This window comes from Narcine bancroftii, chromosome 13, assembly GCF_036971445.1.
Source record: "Narcine bancroftii isolate sNarBan1 chromosome 13, sNarBan1.hap1, whole genome shotgun sequence".
NCBI lineage: Eukaryota > Metazoa > Chordata > Chondrichthyes > Torpediniformes > Narcinidae > Narcine > Narcine bancroftii.
This window is the reverse complement of record NC_091481.1, coordinates 34432136-34454877: the sequence shown is the minus strand read 5'-3', so window position 1 is coordinate 34454877 and position 22742 is coordinate 34432136. Positions and strand designations below refer to the sequence as shown.

At 45.5% G+C, this 22742-nt stretch overlaps 1 protein-coding gene across 6 annotated transcripts in view; it reads right to left on the bottom strand.

Moving 5' to 3' along the window:
• lrmp (lymphoid-restricted membrane protein) overlaps positions 1 to 22742 on the bottom strand; it is a 174894-nt gene that overhangs the window by 22232 nt on the left and 129920 nt on the right. For 5 of the 6 annotated variants that reach the window (XM_069908443.1, XM_069908444.1, XM_069908440.1 and 2 more), the window contains 9 exons: positions 19016 to 19163; positions 16453 to 16537; positions 12243 to 12289; positions 12079 to 12146; positions 11885 to 12001; positions 9119 to 9216; positions 7492 to 7579; positions 5764 to 5818; positions 5651 to 5678 (listed from right to left, as the gene is read on the bottom strand). In XM_069908443.1, coding sequence (XP_069764544.1) covers positions 5651 to 5678; positions 5764 to 5818; positions 7492 to 7579; positions 9119 to 9216; positions 11885 to 12001; positions 12079 to 12146; positions 12243 to 12289; positions 16453 to 16537; positions 19016 to 19163 — 734 coding nt within the window. The remainder of the gene's footprint in view (positions 1 to 5650; positions 5679 to 5763; positions 5819 to 7491; positions 7580 to 9118; positions 9217 to 11884; positions 12002 to 12078; positions 12147 to 12242; positions 12290 to 16452; positions 16538 to 19015; positions 19164 to 22742) is intronic. The other variant, XM_069908441.1, reaches the window with a different exon arrangement.

Genomic DNA, 22742 nt, shown 5'->3' with positions numbered 1-22742 from the left:
GGATGAACTCCGGTTAGGAAATTTGACTCCTGATACTTTCTTTTGCAGGATTTTTTGTTTGATCCAGCTTGGTTATTCCAAACTAAAATTTGACCTTAGGCCAGGAGTTGTGCAGCGTCCAAAAACCATCTTTAATGTCTACAGCAGAAAAAAAAAATGAAGTTCTAACTTTCGCACACTCATCCCTCGAGCTGTTTCCTTTACAGAGATGAACGACTTTGAACATTACAGCACAGGTACAGGGCCCCTTTAGTCTGTGCCCACCCATTTTTTTTTTGCCTAGTCCCACTGACCTGCACCCAGCCCATAGCCCTCCATTCCTCTCCCATCCATGTACCTGTCCAAATCCCTCTTAAATGGTAAAATTGAGCCCGCATTCACCACCTCAACTAGCAGCTCATTCCATAGCCCCACCTCTCTCTGTGTGAAGAAGCTGCCCCTCGTGTTCCCCCTTAACCCATGTCTTCTGGTTCGTGTCTCACCTACCCTCAGTGGAAAAAGCCTATCTACATTTAGTCTGTCTATTCCCCTCAATCTTAAACACCTCTTTCAAATCTCCCCTCATTCTTCTACGCACCAGGGAATAAAATCCAACCGCTCCCTGTAACTCAGTTCCTGAAGGCTGGGCAACATTCTAGTAAATCTTCTCTGCACTCTTTCTATCTTATTGATATCTTTCCTTGTTGTTTGGTTATCAAATCTGCACACAATACTCCAAATTTGGCCTCACCAATGTCTTGTACAACTTTAACATGACATCCCAACTCCTGTACTCATTACTTTGATTTATGAAGGCCAATATGTCAAAAGCTCTCTTTACAACCCTATCCACCTGTGACGCCACTTTCAGGGAATTATGTATCTGTGTTCCCAGATCCCTGTGACCTACCTCACTCCTCAGTACCCTACCATTTACTGTGTATACCTGACCTTGTTTTGTCCTTCCAAATTGCAACACCTCACACTTGTCTGGATTAAATTTCATCTACCCTTTTTCAGCCCATTTTTCCATCTGGTCCAGATACCCCTGCAAGCTTTGAAAACCTTCTTCACTGTCCACAACACCTCCAATCTTGGTGTCCCTGCATAGTTGCTGATCCAATTTGCCACATTATCAACCAGATCATTGATATAGATGACAAACAACAATGGTCCCAGCAGCGATCCCTGAGGCACACCACTATTCACAGGCCTCCAGTCTGAAAAGTAATCATCTACCATTACTCTCTGGCTTCTTCCACCTTTCCATTGTTGAATCCAGTTCACTACTTCACCATGAATGCCTAGCATCTGAACCTTCCCGACTAACTTCCCATGTAGAACCTTGTCAAAAGACTTACTAAAGTCGATGTAGACAACATCCACAGCCTTTCCTTCATCAAGTTTCCTAGTAACCTCCTCGAAAAACTCTATAAGATTGGTTAAACACGACCTACCACACACAAAGCCATGTTGACTATCCCAAATCAGTCCCTGGCTATCCAAATAATTGTATATCCAATCTCTTAGAGAACACCTTCAATAATTTACCTACTACTGACATCAGGCTCACTGGCCTATAATTTCCAGAGTTACTTTTGGAGCCTTTTTTAAACAACGAAACAATGTGAGCTACCCTCCAATTCTCTAGCACCACATCCATGGCTATTAATATACCCACAGAATCCCTTAGGATTTTCATGCCTGGACAGCTCTACCTAAAAACTCTGAGTCACTCTCACCACCAGGATTATTCCCATCGCCGCTAGGTGATCTGGTATCAGGAAGACCACCCAAACTCTGCAGGACAAACACCAGCATTGCCAAAGACACTGCAGGATTCCCCAAAGTTCACACGCTGGCATGCACCCCTGCCCTCGGGTTGCATCCGAGCAAATGGCTGCTGGGACTAGCTGGCCATATTCTGGAGAGGCACAGGCCACTCCCCTTTCACGAAGAGCACACCCCTGGCTGACGCTCTTTTATTTCACTAGCTCATCCAGGTCCTGGAGACACCCCATGGGCACTCTCCTACTAACCCAATGTTCGTTCAGTAGCCGCACTCCCCAGGGGCTTGAAAAGCGTCACAGGCATTGCGGTGTGTGAAACGTGTCTGCAGAGATCATACTTGCTAATAGCTGTGGGAACTTGCAAAGGATCATCAGGATTGAGGGTGTGATACGATGCCAGGTTCAACAGCGCCACAGTGGGAAACCTGACTGTACTCTGCGACCCTCACAATTCGTGATCTCAATTTTTCTATAATTTTTGGGTGATCCACGGACATCCATTAAAAGGAAGGATTGTTATGCCCCATGCAAAACAACGCTTTTCTTACATCTCATTCCCTGAACTCCACCTTCCAACGACACCCAAACAAAAACAAGGAACAAAAACCAGCAGGGTTTTGACCCCTTGGATGACCAAAGCCCTTCTAAGACAACACATGAATAAGTTTCCCTCACTGTAATTAGTGACAACAGTTCAAACCAGGTCCTTCACAAGCTCTGGCCTCCTGTCCATTGCAGATGGGTATGTGAGGCACTCCCTCAAAAAGGCAGTTAACATCATAAAGGACCTCCGTCACCCTAATCACAACTTCTTCTCACTACGACCTTCAGGCAGAGGGTACAGAAAATGCCTGAAGACCAGCACCTCTCAGTTCAAGAAGTTTCTTTCCAGACACTTGGAAGCTCCAACAGCACAAAGAGATGCTCTGCCCTCTTGCAAGGCACCTTTTTGCACTAAGATTATTGAACAATTATTTTCTATTTTTTGGATTCATTGTCCTTTTGGCCCATCTAGTCCCCCTGATGGACCATAGTACTCCATACCCCTCCCATTCATGCACTAATCCAAATTCTTCTCAAACATCAAATTTTTTAAAATAATTTTTTATTTAATACTTCACTGTGAACTACTTCAATAACAATATATACAAACATTCATCATTAAAATATACAGTGACATTTTTTCCCTCCCCACCCCCTGTAGCATAAAGCAAAAATAAAAGGAGAAAAATAAATAAACAATAAAATAATACAAAAGAGAAAAAAAAAGAAATCATGTCATCCTAAATTTCATATTTAAGTATTTTCGTACTTGTAGCTTATCACTTTAAGAAATGAAGGGCTGAAATTGGTGGTTTCTAATATACTCTAATGTATGGTTCCCACATTTGTTCAAATAAAGTATATTTGTCTTTTAGATTGTCGGTATTTTTTTCTAATGGAATACACTTGTTCAATTCAATGTACCATCGTTGTATTTTTAAGGTTTCCTCCATTTTCCAAGTTATCATTATGTATTTTTTTGTTGCTGCGACTGCGATCATAATAAATCTTTTTTTAATCCTGTCTAATTTTAGGCCTAATTCTTTGTCTTTTATGTTTTTTTAACATGAAGATTTCTGGATATTTTTGGCATCTTATTTTTTGTAATTCTATTTAATATTAAGCTTAAATCCTCTCAAAATGTTTTCACTTTTGTACATGTCCAAATTGCATGTAATACTGTTCCAATTTCTTGTTTACAAGGGAAACATCTGTCCAATATTGTTGGATTCCATTCTTTTAACTTTTGTGGTGTCACTTATAATCTATGTAGCATTCACCATTTCAGCTGGCAGCTCCTTCCACACTCTCTCCACTCTATGGAGTTCCCCCTAATGTCCCCTTTAAACATTTCCCCTTTCTCCCTTAACCCCCGTCCTCTGTTTTTTCTCTCACCCAGCCTCACTGGAAAAAAAAAACCTGCCTGCATTTACTCAATGAAGGATGACTATTGTCTACAAGCTCAACTGGACCAGTGGGGCAAATGTAGAGCTTACAAGTGCAGGACAGTGACTGGGCATCCATCTCCTACTCCCCTCGGCCCTTCACAACATACAAGGCACCAATGAAGAGAGTGATGGAATGCTTGGATGAGTGCAGCCCCAATTACACCACAAGTTCGACACCGTCCTGTGAAAAACAGCCCACTTGCTCGGATCCCATCCACCACCTTGAAGTTCTGTCTCCAGTGCACAGACAAAGGCACTGCAGGGTGCACCATCTACAAAGTGGACTGCAGTTACTGTCCCCACCCTGTTCCAGAAGCATCTCCCAACCTCAACCCCCCCCCCGCCCCCACCCCCACGTGCAGCAGGTGCACGGAGACACGATCCTGTACAGCTGCTGCCCCCTCATCCCCTTCCCAGGATGGGGAAGTGTTACTCTGTCTGTCCTTCATCGTCACTAGATCTACCTCCAGCTTCACACCTATCAGTACTGTGTCAGTCCCTTCACCAGAGGCACAGCAGTGGTCTGAGGAGGCAGCTCACCACTGCCTAATTATGGCCAGTGAACCAATACTGGCCTTGCCTGCATCACCCACATCCCACCCACCCCCTTCCTTCTCTCATCAGAGAGCTGCTCTCTGCCCCCTCCACTCCTCAGCTTTTCTCTTTTCTACCCTCCCACTATCCACCTATCGTGCCTTCGCTGCGAGCCAATGCTTTTCCTCCTGCGCCTTTCTTTCCCACAACACCACCTTTATAGTCCGGTGTTTGCCTTATTTATTTTTCCCCTCTTAATCCTGAAGAAGAGCCCAGGTCCAAAATGTTGGTTCCCCTGATTTCCCATGGATGCTATGTGACCTCCTACATTTCTCCAGCACACTTGGGTATCGCGGATCAGTGGAAAGCTCTGAAGATCTGACAATCCAACGTACAAATAGACGAAGAATTTGAACTTGCAGCACAAATAGATGCACAGAGGGATGGGGGTTGGATTGGTTCTGGACATTGAATTTTGTGTTTTCTCTGCAAGGTGTTTACTTGGGGACAATTTTCTTCTGCAGCGATTTTTTTTGAAAACCTTATTTATAGACTTTAAAATACATGCAAAAAACATGCTAAAAATGTTACCCCTACTAATCCCCCCCCCCACTCCATGCAGGAGACACATACATATTTTGGGTAATTATCAGTTGCTGTGGAGTGTGCCAGCCCTTTACATCTTAAAAAAAACTTACATTATATCCAAACCCATACATTGGCTCAAGTAATTAGACAGAATGTTAATATTAAAGTTGGTTAGGAAGAGTATAAAATTAACTTTTTTGCAGATGATGTGTTAATTTATTTGACACATCCTAGAAATTCCCTGGGGCAACTTCAGAATCTACTGAAACAATATGGAGAAATGACTGGTTATAAAGTTAATTGGGATAAAAGTGAGATACTCCTAATTTCTGATGAGTTTTACTCAGATTGTAAACAGATTACAAAATTTAGGAGTTCTAATAAAATTAAATATTTAGGTGTAACGGTGATTATCAAAATTTATATAAATTAAATTACATATCTTTATTAAATAAGATTAAGTTCAATTTGAAAAGATAGAAGGACCTACCTTTGATAGGAAGAGTAAATTGCATTAAAATTAGAATATTTCCTCATTTTCAAGATCTTTTCCAATATATTCCTTGTTTAATACCAAATAATTTTTTTAAGGAATTAAATGTGGCAGTACCATTATTTTTATGGAAAAGTAAATTATCAAGAGTTTCTTTACAAAAATTGACATGGAGATAGGAGTTGGGAAGACTTCAATTACCAAACTTTCAGAATTATTATTCTGCAGCGATTTGACTCGGTATATAATGGAGAGGTTGAAGTCAGTGTACCTACCTCCACTTCCTGTTCACTGGTTGTAGCCCTGTAGGAAAACAAAGCAAATTGTCAGTCTGAAATGCCAAGGGAAAACCCCCGGAGATCAGCGAGAACACTGTTCCTATGCCTACCTCTGCAAAGTAGTCTTTTTTGGCCGATCTTGACACTGAGCTGACTGTACTTCAGCTGAAAGACAGATTGTGGAGCGATTAGCAACGGTGCAAGGTCAAGGCCATCTGTGGCTAAGCCCATCCACCCATGTTTCTGACTTCCAATTACTGCCATACTTGGCAGCACTGGGGTGGGGAGGGGAAATGGAAGCATGGAACCTCTAGAGGGGAGATACGAAGCAGCTACAGGTGAGATGAAAGCTGGTGGGGGGGGGGGGGGGCGGGTGGTGGAAGGAGGAGGAAATAAGGTCATGTATAGACCCACTGGGAATTACTTTCATTATTCAGTGTGCCCTGGAGCCCTAGGTCCCTGCAGAGAAAGGGATCTTGATCTCCAAGCCAGCTGGAACTTCACTGATATAAAACTACTTCGACCTCCATAGGTCCTGCCTCACCTCCCTGATTTTCCTTTTCTGGTGTTCCTCTCACGTCTGCCGAGAATGCAGAACTCATTCCTAACTGCAATCTCTGCAGCTATTCGTTCACATATGGAGAGGTCAGGTTGACCGCGTTCATGTTCAGAATCTCTACAGGCAACTGTTGACTCTCCCCGCCCCCCAAAATCACAGGACCCCTTCCACTGTCTAGTGCCTCCAGGACCCTTCCTGAACAACCCCCCCCCCATACACCTTTCTCTGCTCCTGGTTTGGAAACTCATGTGTCCAGGAACACAGAAAGCTGCACCAAGTGGCAAGCTGAGCCCATCACAAATACTGACCTCCGTCCACTGCAGCACAGCCTTTGAGGCACTGCTTCAAGGCAGGCAACATCGTAAAGGACCCCTGCACCCTGGTCACAACCTCTTCTCACTGCCTTCGTCAGGCATAAGCCTGAAGACCAGTCCCTCTAGGTGGTCCAACAGACATTAGTCTCTTGAACCTCTTCTTACCACCAACCCCAATCAGAAACTACTCGGGGACCACCAAATGACCTATTGAAACAGTTTTCTCTTGCACAAACTGCACATGTTACTATTTACCTATCCTGTTACATTTTTCATCTCTCTTACTATCTTGAAAATATTGTGGCAATTTCATTTATGCTATCCTGGTTGGTATTTCTGACCTGCCTGATGGCAGAGCAACAATTTGATGTGTCCGCACATTATATATGTAACGATATTTCCCCCTCATACGGCTGAGTTCCATCCTGACCGATTGTATCTCAAAATGGATGCAAATCAGAAATTCATTGTATCTGTTTTATAGTTTGTCCATTGGGAGCAGGGCGAAGGGATCGGCTTGGGGGCTGTCGGGAGGGTCCAGGGAGGTGGGATCGGCGTGGGGGCTGTCAGGAGGGAACAGAGCAGTGGGATCAGTGTGGGGACTGACAGCAGGCCGCTGGGGGAGAGCAGGGCAGCAGGACGAATGCAGGGCCCCTGAGTGGGTCGCCGGAAGAGTCTCACGATCGTCCGCCTGCCACTAGCCCCCACACTGCCCTGCTCCACCTCCGACAGCCCACCACCAGCCCCTAATGATACATGGTGGTGATGCTAATTTATGATGTTCATTTATACAGTATTTTTTTCAGTTGTATGTACGGATGGTTGTAAGTCAGGACAGGTTGTAAATGACAATGCTCTCTCATCTCTATATAGAGCAATGGATTTAAACCTCTCAGTTTGTTGTGTTTCGTTGTGCTGCAACTCAGGCTGCTAAAGAAACACTGGAAATAATTTATGACTCTTACCTTCAGCCTTGCAGGTTGGGGTTGTAGAGTTGGGCTTGCCTTCACATGGGCTTGGCTCATCCAGAGCCACGGAGCCTCGAGTATCCTCCTAAACATTGGGATGGGGGAGAGGTTGAGAAGGAAACCCGTTGTCAGTACTCCACATAGCCAGCGCTTCCCAGGAACATTCAAGTCCTGGAGAAATGCAGGCAAGAAACTGTCTACCCATTAAACACCTCCCCCCGCCCCCCCCCAACAGAGGAGAAGGCACAAGATTGTGAAACCAATGCGTTGACAGGCTTTAGGAACGATTCAGCAACAATAAGGACCAGACCGAGACAAATGGGACCAACTCCGTCAGAGACTTGGTCACCAAGAATGAGTTGGGCAAAGGCCTGTACAATCTTGGGTACACAAGATCACAAGGGGCTGTGAGAGGGTGGACAGCTAGCATCTTTCTCCTGGGAGGACAAGAGCAAATACAATACCAGAGTAAATTTGCAGAAGGTGCGTGGAGAAAATTACAAGGGAGGCAGAGGCAAGTTCTTTTTAAATTCAGTGTGGTGGGGGCCTGGAATGCATTATAATGGCTGGTACAATGGCAACATTCAAAAGACTCTTGGATAGCTACGTGGATGTAAGAAAAACAGAGGGTTATGGATGTGAGATAGGGGAAGGATTGTTGTGGAGGTTTGTATAGATGGGCACAACATTCTGGGCCGAAAGGCCTGTAATGAAGGATAACGGGTGTACTAAGATTGACCTGTCACTCATATAGACATACTTGTGTATTGGCTACTGCTGTAGGAGTGTCTGCCCAGCTGGTATAACCGATGGTGCTCAGTGTCTCACTGGCCAGACTAAGGTGGCATTGAGTCTGTTGATAAAAGCCAAGTATTATTCCATTCACTTGTCTGAACTCTTATTGATGGCATATCAACAGCTACAGTGGAGGGGAAGGGTAGTGGGGGTGGAGTGGCAAGGGAAGGGGTTGCGTTTATCTCATGGTGGAAGAGTTCGTAAATGGGGAGGGAAGTGGGTGTTTGTACAGTGGTGGGGAAGGGGTGGGTGGGCTTGTGTGGTGGAGAAGGGGTGGGTGGGTTTTGTGTAATGGTGGAAGAGGGGTGGGTGCGTTTGTCTCATGGTGGGGGAGGGTAGTGGGTGGGCTTGTATAGTGATGGGGAAGGGGTGGATGGGTTTTGTGTAGTGGTGGGCAGAGTGGGGTTTTGATAGTGGTGAGGGAGGGGTGGGTGTGATGGTCTCATGATGGTGGAAGTTTGTAAAGGGGTGGGGAGAGGGTAGTGGGTGTTTATAGAGTGGTGGGGGGGTTTGTATAGTGGTGGGAGAAGGATAGTGGGTTGGTTTGTACCGTACTGGGGGGGGGGGGGGGGAGCACAAACGGTGTGTATGAATGATTGCTTTGTGCTGTCCCATTCTATGAAGGCATCAGATGAGCTGATCACCTGGAGATGGGGCCAAGGATGGATGGATTGTTGGATAATCAGATGCGGAATCAGTGACATGGAAGCCAGCTTCACTTGGTTTTCCACTCTCATGACAATTTATATAACTGACAAAAAGAGACCAGGTTTCCCCCAAACATTATGCTTTGCAAATAGCAGTTTCTCTTCAATTTTATTTTCCATACCAAGCTAACTTTCAGTCTGCTTCTCGACTCTGGTTGCTTCTTGTGGGAGGCACAAGATTCAGCAATAAGCTGGCTGCCAGTTGTAGGACGTGGACCATCTGCAGAAATGGAAATTCAGTCAATTCTTCACTTCCCTCTTTGCACTTCCTTCACCCAAGGGAGGACCCTAGCCAGAGACTCTCACCACATGCTCAAACTTCCACATTCACATCAGAGTTGGTTTGATGAGGGAGCCCTGAAATGAGCTTCTAACTCTACCAAAAACAAATTGCATCCTGATGGCAACTTGCACTCCAAATTCAGTCCCATAGATTCATGTTGTGCTAACAGCCATTCTGGAGGAAGAGTAGAATATTCTGCCTCTCAAGTCGGTCTGAAGAGCATGCCTGGTCTGGCTGTATTCTCAACCCCACCATCTCTCAGCAACATTTCACATCCTTGCTGGTCAAGAAGTGATCGTTATTGGCCTTAAAAAGAAAATTCAAAATACTCCTTCCTCTGCTCTTTAAGGAAAAGAGTTCCAAAAAGACTTAAAAAGATCTTAACTGCATCAGAAATGGATCAATCCTCATCTTTAAATGATTGTCCCTTGTTTGAGATACACTAATCCTTGCTACATCAGGGCGCCGTCAGGATCATGCAGACTTCATTTGAGTTGACCAGATACAAACTCGTCCTGAACAACCTTTCCCCACAACGTGGTCACCAGAGCTACAATATGTTGGACAGCGAGCGAGCTCTGGAGGCTGAGGGGTGGACGATGTAAAATGAGATCTCTTTTTACCCCCAAAGCCCAATTCTCCAGGGATTAGCTTTAAGTGAGAGGGGGAAGTTTTAAATGAGGCAGCTTTATTTGAAACTACGACAGTGGTGGGTGCCTGAAACAAGCTACGGGGAGATGCTGATAATATTGTTACAGTTGGAAGGTATTTGGATAGACATTGACAATATGCCAAAATGGAGGGACTAGAATCATGTGCAAATGGCTGGGATTAGTTTAATTTGGCATCAGATTAGGAACAAATTTAGTAGGCCGAGTGGCAAGTCCCTGTACTATTGCATTCAAAGGCAACCATTTCAGTTCTCAGTTTAATAAACCCCTGAACTGCTTTCTCAAAGCAGCAGTATTGTTGGCCAAATACAGACACCAATACTCCACATATTACCCCACAGGTAGAACACAAATGTGCTGGAGAAACTCAGCAGGTCATACAACATCCATAGGACATTCAAGGCAGTCAACATTCAAGGCCTGAGCCCTGCCCTTCATCAGGAGTGCCAAATAGCCAGGTGCCCTAATAAAAAAGTGGGGGAAGGGATTTGGGAGGGGAAGGGAAGCAAAAAAAAAACTTACAACACAGTAGAAACTGATTCTGGCCGTTGAAACCCATGCTGCCCAGTTACACCCAATGAACCTACAACACCGTAGGTTTTGGAGGGTGGAAGGAAATTGGAGAACCCAGATGAAACCCAGATGCAGGTCATGGGGAGAAGGTACAAACTCCTTACAGATTTGAACCTGGGCCGTGGATGCTGTAAGAGCATTGCGCTAACTGCTACACTAACCCCTGACAGGTAAGAAGCATTCAATATACGCATTTAATACTCGACGCCATGTAAAGGGTGACCTCCCCCCCCCCCAATTTGTCCCAGCTCCCTGCCCTCCTGAGCTCCCAACCACGGACGCTTACCTAAGCCACCCACCCGTCCGAGCTCCTGACTGCGGGCTCTCATTCAGGCCCTTGCCACCCTCCCATCAGATCTCCTGACTGTGGACCCTCGCCTCAGCCACCTGCCCGCACATCTGAGCTCCCAATGCCTCGAATGATGCAGGTACTTACTGTGGCCAAAAGTAGAATGAGTGTAATAATCAAACCGCTAAATTTCACCCTAAAAATTGGTCCACAAAATTAGACCATTACACACGAGGGTAGAAGGCCAAGAAGGGTAGTGCTCTGATTGGGGAAAGAAGGAAAAACAGGTTGAGGAGATGGTGGGACAGAGACCGGGGTGGGTGGGTGGGGGTAATCAACATTGGAGAAGTCGATGTTAATGCCGTCTGGTTAGAGACTGCCAAGGTGTTGTTCCTCCAATTTGCAGGTGGCCTTGACTTGGTAGTAAATTATCGAGAGATATATCTGTGTGACAATAGTGCGTGGAATTGAAGTGGCTGGCTACTGGAGGTCCTTGCCGTTGCAGCACACTGGGCGCGGGTGCTCAACAAAACGATCTCCCAGTCCGCATCCAGTCTCCCCGATGTAGAGGAGACCCTGCAGATTGACAGGTGAAGTGTTGCTTCTCTTGGAAGAACTGTTTGGGGCCCCGAATAGTGACAAGGGAGAAGATTCAAGAGCACGAGTAGTGAGATGGACTGGAATATGACTTCACCTTATGATCAGATCAAGCCTCGACACTCCTTATGCTATATCTATTGATGAAAAATTTAACAGGTTGGTTGAGAAGTAATAAATTGCTACTCGGCGATTTCAAAGACCTCAAATTTCGTGGTTCGTGTAAAATCATTTTGTTGAGCACCTTCGCACTGCCTGCTGCAATAATGGCCAACAATTTCAATTCTACACCCCATTCCCTCACCAACAAATTGGCTGCAAACATTCCTTATGTAAAAAAAAGCCCTACTGATGGGAGAAAACCGGTTGCAACAAACTGGTTGCTGGCTCAATACACAATACCACTGCAAATGTTAAGGCGGCTACTTGCAGAAACTAACATACTGTACCTGAAGAAATGCACTCGAGTTCTTACCTTCACTTTCGCCATCCACAATGGCACTGCTCTCGCTGTCTTCTCTGTGTGTTCTTTTAACATCCTGTGAGCTGTCGTCGGTCTGTTTCGTTGAGGTATCCAAGGGAGCGGACCCTGCTTCAGGCACAGGAGGAAAGTCACGGGCACGGCACATTCCACATCGCCATCCCCAAATCCAGATGCCTTGCACTTACCAGACATTGCAGAACCATTCGAGGCAACCACCCGATTTTCCCCTCGCTGGCGGACCTCAGGGTTTCCGCTGCAAAAAGGATCCCAACACAAGGTTAGTTCTGGGTTTGAGCAAACTTAAACAAAAAAAATGATGAGATCCCTTGCAGAAGAAGGCAAGTCTTACCCAGTCTCCAGCAACTCGTTGTGGTTCAAAGCCTCCTCAGCAGGTGCCTGGACAGAAAAAATTTCAACAATCCAACTTTAGTAAGGTTCGAGAGAAGAGCGAGAACTGCAGGTGGTAGAATCGGTGAGCAAGCAACGAAAAGCTGGAGGGCCTCAGCAGGTCAGGCAGAGTCCGTGGAGAGAAACGGTCAGTCAAAGTTTCAGGCCAAAACCCTTTGGGGAGACTATTTTGGTAAGTATCTGGCTATCCTGAACCCAATAGGCTTTAATGTCACAGTGATTCAAGTATTTTTGAAAAATCTTCCTAATGTTCTGAGGAACTTTGTCTCCACCACTTACTCAGGCTGTGGGTTCCAAATTTCAACCCCCCCCACAAAGACTTCGGCAGGTGGGAGAGGGGAAAAAAAAAAAATTAGATCTCCTCTTTTGCAGGCTGTCTGGAGACTCTCACTGTATGTCTGTGCACATTACAATTAACAACACATCCTGCCCCTTCAAACCTTCTGTGGTCACATCCAATTCACTTTGTGCTCCTGCTGGACACAACATGGTGGGTGGGAAGCAAAGTTCCCCTCTTCGTCTGAAAGCAAGGTGTTAACCGCAAAATGAAACTGGGGTTAAAAATCTAAATGCAGGCATTGCATCTACCCTGGGAGTGAAAATGGGGAGCATGACAAACTCCGAAGAAGCAAACACAGAAAACAGTGGAAGTATACTCAGTAGGTCAGGCAGCATCTGTGGGAAGAGGAACAGCTAACGATTCACGGCAAAGACCTTCGTCTGAACTGGCAAGGAAACAAAAGGAGTTCAAATGTGCTGGAGAAACTCAGCAGATCATACAAGGATAAGCAAACATTCCAGGGCTGGGTCCTTCACTAGATAATACCTTAACTTCCCAATGCTGAGTTCCCCAACACATTTATTCACTGCTCTCGACCCCAGCATCTGCAGCATTTCTCATTCAGCCACAGAAAGGAGCAGGGAGAGTGAGGGTAAAATGGAGGTGACTATGGGGATCAGCTGTAAACAAGGTAATCAGATCAGTGGGTGAGTAGGAGCAGTTCAAGAGGGAGAACACAGACAAACAAACTTAGGAACTGCAAACTGCAGGACAGGTTAATATGTCCAGCAGGTTACTCCATATCCTGAGGCAACATCACAGCTGTGAGCAGGAATGGAATACAACTGAGCACAACAGGCAACTGCATACACAACAGGCTAGAAACTGTATTTTGCCAATGCTTTTTGGGTAAATGATGTTGGATCTACCTTCTCGGCAAAACAAAAAAAAACAGTTGGCCATAAAGATGTCTGAAGCCCATCCAGTCACATGAAGGTCGTGTAAACTCTAGACAGTACCGAGGGTCAGGATCGAACCAGTGATTCTGCGCTGGCCATTTTGGTGACTACAAAACCCTATTGCTCAGTGACTCTGTGTCGACTTGGAGGATCCCCTTTCCCAGGGTCCTGGGCACCAGGGCCATTCATGGACACTGGAAATCTCCAGCGTTGCACTGGAATGTTCCAGTATGTACTTCAGCCCACGCATACTGGAACCATCCGGTGTGATAAATGTACAGGAAGGTCCTTCATAGCACTGATGTTGGGGAGGGGGGCGGGTGATGGAAGATAGACCTTGGGCACCATTCCAAAGCTCCCCAAAAGTGGTGGCGATGAACACGGGACATGCTTGTTTCAATTGGCCAGGCAACTGAGTCAAAATGTCAGAAATCCATAGTACAAAACATTGTTCAGCCTGCATCTGGAGTGTTGCATGCAGTTCTGGTCACCACCTCACAGGGTGTGGAGGGTTTGGGGAGAGTGCAGAAGAGGCTCACCAGGACATCACCGCATCGGAGGTTGCTAGCTTCAAGGAGAGGTGGGACAGACTTGGATTGTTATCTCAGCATCAGAGGAGGAGGGGAGAGCTAGACAGCCAAAATCATTCCCATCCCATGGACTGGAAACATCAAATACCAGCAGGTTTAAAGTGAAAGGAAATGTGCTCAAGGAGAGGAATGATTCTCTGCCCAATATTTATCCCTCAGCCAATACTACTTCAAAAAGGACATTATCTCTTCATGAAGGCAAGTGGGAAGAATTTCTGTGTGGATTTTCCCCAGAGATTCAGAAGGTTGGTGCCAACTTTTTCAGATCTGTGCCGCTGAAAATGTCTGGAACGGTCCACAATTAGGCCGGTTTCCAGATCGGGTCTGTAAATTTCAATTACAGATCCTGCTGGCATGGAGGATCCAGCCCCTCTTCAGTCAGGCATCTGATGAAGATGCTTCCTGTGCGAAGCCCCTCCTCTGGACCATCAGTGGGGTGGTCCACCCCCCACCATTCTGCGGGTGCAGAACCTGACAGTTTTAATTTGCAGCAGTTGAATTTAACAGAAGGACTTCCTGAGCAAGTCCTAGAATGGACCCAAGTGAATCAGACACAGTTTGGGCCCACCCTCCATTCACCTTCACTTCTCGGCCTGGCCTTCTACTGAACCTGGCCTCCAGCTCATCTCCACTTGACCCCATTTTAAATGTAAATGCTCCCCATTTCCACGTGACCCCTAGCCCAGAATTTCTCCTCTGCTCCCGGCAAGGAGAGACATTGATGATTTCAGATTGATTGATTACATGACATCCCTTACAATCTTTCTCCTGTGGGCGTTACAGAATTACCACTAATTGGCAATGCATAAAGTAAATTGTACACAGCCTCATCAAGTAAACAATCAAAATGCTACTAAAAGTGAGCGGTCTCTGCTACTCAGCTCTGGTGGCTGGAAGTTCACAGAATATCTCTGCCAAGCCACATGGCCAACTCCTACAAGTCCAAACCAGGATTAATGGATGGAAAATCTAGTAGTTCTTCTCCCACCCATACCTGATCTACCTCAGCACTGGGCCTGGGTTACACTGCTGGACCCGATCAATCAGTTACTGATGTTCAGCGTCACTCCAGGAGGTGCTGTCAATAATTAATCTGAAGCCTTGAGGAATCTCCCAGGACTGGAACAACAACAAAACCCCACTTTTCTGTTGTCCTGATCAATATTTCCCTTTCAATCAATCTCTGCAAGTTCTGCAGTACCAGCTTTCTCTGCATTTCTTCTTCAATGACCATGTTAAAACACTTTGAATATCCAAAGGCTATGAAAGGTTCCATGTAAATTTCAGATCACAACCCAACCATAAGCAACCCTATTTTACATAATACTAGAAAGAATTTTATTTCCTCACACTGGTCACATACTCAACATGGTGCTCTGTGGAAGGATAGTTTAATTAAGAGAATTTAAAAAATACCACAAAAAAAAGACATTTGTTTGTACCAATCTTAAGAATTCTGACATTTCAAAACCGAGGGATATTTCAAAACCCATTACTTCTGCTTTTCGGAACATGAAGATTTCTATGCTGAGTTCCCACATTTGGTTCTACAGTTCTGTCTACATGCTTTGTTGAGATTACTGTGCACAACCAAAGCTCGCTCACTCACTCACTCACACACACACACACACACACTCTCTCTCACGCGCTCACAAACACACATGCACCCACCTAACAAACCACCACCAGCAGAGCCTTTTTGATCCTCGTCTCCTCAAAGCAACACCTTATCAATTGGTTCTGATTTGATGCCAGATGATTACCAAGACTTTCAAAACTTTGAAATGTAAAAACCTGTTTCAATAAGGTTGAATGAGTGCAAGGGAGATTTACAAGGATGTCGCTGGGACTTGAGGAAGTGAGTTACAGGGAAAGGTAAAACAGGTTAGGACTTCATTCCCTGAGCATTGGAGAATGAGGGGAGATTTGACAGAGGTGTACAAAATTATGAAGGGGATAGACAGGCTTTTTTTTCGCCCACTGAGGTCGGGTGAGACAAAAACAAGAGGACATGGGTTAAGCATGAATGGGGAAATGTGCAAAGGGAACTTCTTCACACGGAGAGTGTGGGGAACAAACTGAAGTGAATGCAGACTCTCAACATTAAAGAAAAATTTGGATGGGTACATGGAAGGGGGTGGGTATGGAGGGCTATCATCTGGGTGCAATTCAGCGGGACTAGGCAGAACGTGATCAGTGCAGCCTCGACGAGCCAAAGGCCCTGTTTCTGTGCTGCAGTGTTCAATAGTTCATAGATTTAACTCTACAAAGAGAGTGTTAGCCCCTGAAAACAAGAGCAAATACGCAAGAAGCAACACTAACCTTAATCAGAAGCTCGCCGTTCAGACTGGAAACAGAAAGTCCTTCACTGGTCTGGACACCATCTGGGTTTAACGTGCATCTGTTGCTAGATTATAAAGTTGATTATTTGCATCTCACAATCCATAAACAATTTCCCTGACATTATTGGAGCAGACCAACACAGTCAATTTGTTGCCAGCTCTTTGCATTTCAAGAACCTTCACTGTTCAGTAGGAACTGACAAAAACACTGGAATGGAAATTCAAACCACAACAGGAGGCAAAGCAAAAACAAGTCAACATTCACCAGTTTTGTCCAGTTTGCATTGCAAATTTACAGCCAGGTTTTATCATATCAACTTTAAAACTGGGTTTTAAAAGTTCTGCACCTCTGTCACGTCAGGAAGGACAGGAAGCTGTGATCACAATGAAAGATTCTGCGGAACTCTCACCTTCTCAAGATGTGAGAGTGGCAATGCTCAAATAAACTGCTGGCATCCGTGACGGATGGAATGGACTGTGAACAGAGGCGTTCATGGGCTTACAATTTCCATCTGCAGAGACTGGGCAGCAAGTTCTTATTAAAGCACAACAGTTAAGACCTACACGTGCCAAACACAATCTGCTGGAGGCACTTGGTAAAGACGAACGGGAAGACAAGAATGGCTGACGACATGGGCCGGACTCCTCTGATAGCAAGACTGGGGAAGTGGAGAAGAGAAGCCGATGCAAGGAGTTCATGGATCTCCACATGAATGGGCCCACAGTCCTTTCCCCCGTGCCATCGACCGCAGATCACCGTTGGGTGATTGTGACGTCCGGAGTGCGACGTGCCTGCACCACAGGGATCAGGAACCTGAAGAATATCGTTGGGAAGAAGGGGGAAATGGGAGAAAGGGGGTGCACTCGTAGGAGAATTCAAACAGTGGACTGAGCAGCAGAGAGTGGGGAGCCACCTGACAGAAGTAGAACCAAACACTGGAGTCCTGCTGAGCCCTCCTGCCCAGCTGATGGACTCTGGAAGGGGGAAGACCAGCAGGCTTCCCACACTATCCTGTATCACTCCAACACTTATCTTCACTTTTTTCCCCTCCCCACATTACATCACAACTTTTTCAGCAAAACCGAGTGAGTTCACATGGAGTGGGAAATAAGATGGCCCAACACTGGCCCGCGTTCCTGATCCCAGTACCATCCTGGCCACACAGTGTGCACTCCCAGTTCACTTTCCAGATTAATGAGTACGCCAGATGCCAAACTGTCAGGATTTCCCCAATGTGGAACAGCCTTCACTCCGAACCTCCAGCTCCACTCCCCAGGTCTCTTGCCCCCCCCCCACCCCCCGTCACATCAACGATGCAGAACTCATCAGTTTCAACTTGGCGAGTGACCTCTACACTGTTTGGAAATTCACTCAATCATTTCTGGCATTTTCTAGATCTGTCTCCATCTCAGGTGACAAACCATTCAGTACCAATCCACCTCCTCTTCAGCTACACTGCCTCCTTTCCTGCCAGGATGCCATCCCTTCCATCTGCTCGAGATGAGGCCTTCCATTCTAGGATGTCTGAAATGCCCTCCTTCTTCAATCACCTCGGCTTCTCTGCTACGCTAGTCGATAAAGCCACCTCTCACATTTTGTCTGTCTCTCGGAAATCTGCATCCCCCCCCCAAAAAACTGAACAGGGATGGGGTTCCCCAACCTTACCCTTCGCCCCAGCAGCCTCCACATTCAGCAAATCATCCTTCATGGCTGCCATCAGCTGCAACTAGATCCCATCACTGAGCACATCTAACTCCTCTCCACCCCTTTCCACCTTGTGTAGGGATTACCCCCTCTGTCCACTCCACACCCACCTCTCTCTTACCTTTGGTGCTCTCCTCTGCAACTGCAGGAGGTGCAACACTTGCTCTGACATCTCCTGCCAAAGTTTCGGGCAAGGTCAAAGTCAACCTTGACGAAGAGCTCAGGCCTGGTTATACTCCTTTGCCTCCTGTGGATGCTGAGGGACCTGCGGTGTTTGTCCAACACTTTTGCATATCAACAACCATCTTCACCTTCTCCATCAGATTCCAGCGATGGCAGCCTTCGAATCACCCACTCCACACTGTACATCTTCCTCCACCTGATCCCCTTGGTTTCTCTGGCCCCTGCCAATCAACTGCCTCTGCTCAGCATGCTTCACCTTGGGTTGCTTGACCAATCCAACGTAGGGCTCCTGCCTCATCCCTCCCACTACCTTTGTTCTCTCAGCCCTGAAGTTTTTTTTTGCTCAAAATGTTGATCATTCTTTCTCTCCCACCGACTCTGCTCGACTGCTGGCTTTCTCCAATAAAATGTGCTTGGCTTCAGATCCGCCATCTCCAGTCTGTCTCCAGGAGTTCCCAACAACTGGATGCTAGATTACAGATTTTACTGTACATCCCCACTTGGCAGGCACGCTTTATTTTGTACCTACTACAAACATTCAAAGTAGCCTTGGAATCAATTTCCAACCAGAACCATGAACTGCTGCTAAACAGGAACTCAGTGAGATCTGGCATTCTTCTCCAGTTCAAAGTGACTGTTCGACCTGGATAGTTACCTCAAGCGGCCACCAAAGAGCTCATCAGTTGCAGACGTCATTGGGCTTTGGTGTCCTGGAGTGCTGGAGACTGTGCAAACTCTCAAGGTGGTCGCTGCACAACCCGGGAAGAACGAGAGTGGATAAGGATGCTCCAACATCAAGGCATCTATCAAGCAAACCACATGTTTAAAAAGTTATCCCTTAAATTTGCCAATACAGAAGATGGGAGTAAGCTATTCTTTGCTGCACACCATCACAAGAACCTTCCATGGGTCAGGAGACAAAACTGTTGGGGTTTTCAAGGTATAGTCTTATTGACTCCCTGTGCTATTGCAAAAAAACTTCCCTGCTCTTGTCCTTGAATCCCGAAGTGAGCGTCTCCCAGCCACAATAGGATGCCATAGCCTATTCCTGGGGTGTGACTGTCCCTCATTAAAATGCCTCTGTCCTCCGTGTATTTACACATATGTAGCAGTTAGCGCAATCCTATTACAGTTGCCAACGGCCTCGGATCAAATCCGCCGCTGTCTGTAAATAGTTTGTACGTTCTCCCCTTGATCTGCGTTTCCTCACACATTCCAAGTACGTACCGGGTTGGTAGATTAATTGGTTACATGGGTGTATTTAGGCAATGCGGGCTTGTGGGCCGGAATGGCCCATTACCGTGCTGTACCTCTAAATTATTATATTTAAAATATTTAGACATACAGCACAGTAACAGGCCATTTTAGCCCAGAGACCCCATGCCACCCAATTGACCCACAACCCCCAGTACACTTTGAACAGTGGGAGGAAACCGAAGCATCCGGAGGAAACCCACGCAGACCCAGGGAGAATGTCTAAACTCCTTACAGACAGCGCGGGAATTGAACCCCAGTCCCGAATGCTGGCGCTGTAACAGCATTGCACTGACTGCTATGCCCTTAAAATTAACACAAAAAATTGAGGTAGCCAAGCACAGCAGCTAAAAAGAGTCTCTTGGATAGAAGACGTGCAATGGGGTTCTGGCTGGCCCCTGACGTAGAATCGTTGGGAACAATACTGGGTTAGTTAGCTCTCTGCCTCTCGTGGCATTCAAGTATTTTGGGGTAGTGTCAGTTCTAAGAAACTGGGATGAAAAATTAATGTTAAGCTCAGGGGAAGCAGGATGAAAGGTCTTCACTCAAAACGTGGTAAGAAAATGGTCCAATTTAGGCAGAGTCTGAAACTTTTATTTTAAAAGAAAGAGTATTGAGTCAATTGGGAAGGAGTTTGAATTTAGAAAGGTGGAAGTACTGTTATAGTTGAACAGGGTGTTGCACCTGGCACATAGAGTGTAGTTGTGTTTCCCCTCTTTCAGAAAGGATACACCAGCTTGGAGACCATGAACATTTTTGAAAGGGGTGGGGGGGGGGGGAGAAATTAAAAGTTGCATGGACTTGACAGAAGCTGGGGCAGGTCAGCTGCAATCGCATTCACTGATGGAGCTGGCTCCAATGGCCTAGGCCCTTTCCCACTTTCTTGCATTGCTGGCAAAGCCAGCATTTATTGACCATCCCTACTTGTCCCTGAACTGAGTCAGCTCCATTAATAGATCTCGAGTTACACTTGGATTAAACCAAGGAAAGATTTTTCTCCCCCATCCCAGGAGGACAAGACTTTATTTTAAATTATAGATCGCTAGTCAAGTATGATCGCTGACCCTAGCTTTAATTTCAGTCCATTTTAATTAATTGACACTGATATTTGCTAACTGCTGTAGTCGGATTCAAAGACGTCTCCGGATCAATGGCATAGCTGTGGGTCCAGTGTTACGATAGCTACAAAGTATTGGACTGGGCGTCAAAGGGTCATTTAAGCAACCAGAAGCTCTTTGGGATTTCTCTTTTCTTTACTGATGACATTCAACAGTAGAATTGTGTAAATAGGGCTTGGATGATTATTGAGGACCCTTTCCTCTAGTGCGCCGTATCTTTGACCCACCACCATCAGGAAGGAGGCACAGGAGCATCAAAATCAGGACCGTCTGGCTGGGAAATAGCTTCTTCCTGCAGGCCTGTGAGATTTATCCTCCAACTGAGTATTTATATTTTTAATTTCATTATTAGGCACTACGTATTGTGTATGTGTTTGGACGGTGGTCCGGAGAAACATCATTTTGTTGGTAGTACATGTGGAGTGAGAGGCTAACACCTATTTTTCAAACCTCCTCTTCAATGGCCCCAGTTAGTGCTCAATTATTCTTGAATTTGGCTGGTTTTGTTTCAGTGAAACTAATTTGGGTTGGATGGTGTGATCCTCCACACCTAAATTTTTCAGTAGTTCACCATGCAAGTTACCTGAAAACAGGTTCTGTGTCAATGACAGACAAACCATCTTGGAAGAGGAGGCCTCAAGAGCACATTTCTTCTTTGGCTTAGCTTCGCGGACGAAGATTTATGGAGAGATAATGTCCACGTCAGCTGCAGGCTCGTTTGTGGCTGACAAGTCCGATGCGGGACAGGCAGACACGGTTGCAGCGGTTGCAGGGGAAAATTGGTTGGTTGGGGTTGGGTGTTGGGTTTTTCCTCCTTTGTCTTACAAGGTAAAACAACAACTGTTCATTTTATCCATTGAGAAGCCTGATTACGCTGAACAACGAAGATTTTGCTTCCTGAACACTGTTGGGTGTATCTATCACATACATTTTTTTGAAAACAATACAACCTATTTTTGTGATTTTTCTGCCATATTTTAAGTCTACTTCAAGCACACAAATCTATGATGTGCAACATGGCATTGATAATTCATTTTCTGCATTTGCACTTGGATTTCGTCCTCGCTGCTCTTGGTGCAGTCAGTGACGAATGCAGGGTAAGTTTCACTGGTACATTGCGACCGTGTAAAAGCAAGTCCATCAATGCTGATCGACGATTGTTGGACACTGGCATGAGAGGCATCAGATGCTGAGTACAGGCAAAAATCAGCGGGAAAACATTTTTAGGTTAGCATCATTGTGCGATTAACCATGCTGAATTCAATAAGGTTGATTTAGTGTTTCTTCAACTTGCTACATGACACAGCAAATCTGAATTTTTATTTGTGTTTAGCTTGAAGTTGTCTATCATAATCCCCAATTTATTTTTCAAGGAAGCAAACCTTTTGAAAAATTATTGTGGTCCAGTGTTATGCTTTAACTTAGTCACTTTTACAAAACAATACAAATTAAAAACACATTGAAAGGCTACAAAGTGGGAAAATACATCATTATTACACAACGAGCTTCTTGTGTTGAACAGCAAAGCCAATAATTCCAGTTTTTCACAATACTGACATTTTGATGCAAAGGCTTACATCAACATATCTTACAAAAGAATGCTATACTCATTAATTATCCAAAAACCTGTCAAACAAGATTCACTCCAGTGATAATGTACTCTTCCAGGGCAGGAATGACCCAGCAAAACACTTCCCTCTCTGGTCATGTGACCATCGAAGAAACTGGTGTTGGTTTCGGGAACTGGGCAAAGGCTCTCATCACATTTTTGGCCTGATGCCTGTGACAGATTATAGATATGTTTTTGGGATATAAACTGGGGAAGGTTTTTTAGTGTAGGTAACATACAAACACTTTAAAACAGATCTTATTTAAAATACTGGAGCTCTGTTCATGCTAGACAAGCCGGCACCAAGACTCTTTGCAAAAGCTTTGGAGTGCCCAAGAGACATCACTAATGGATTGTTTACAAAAAGGCAACAGATGAAAGAACTTGTCGGAGCCACAGGC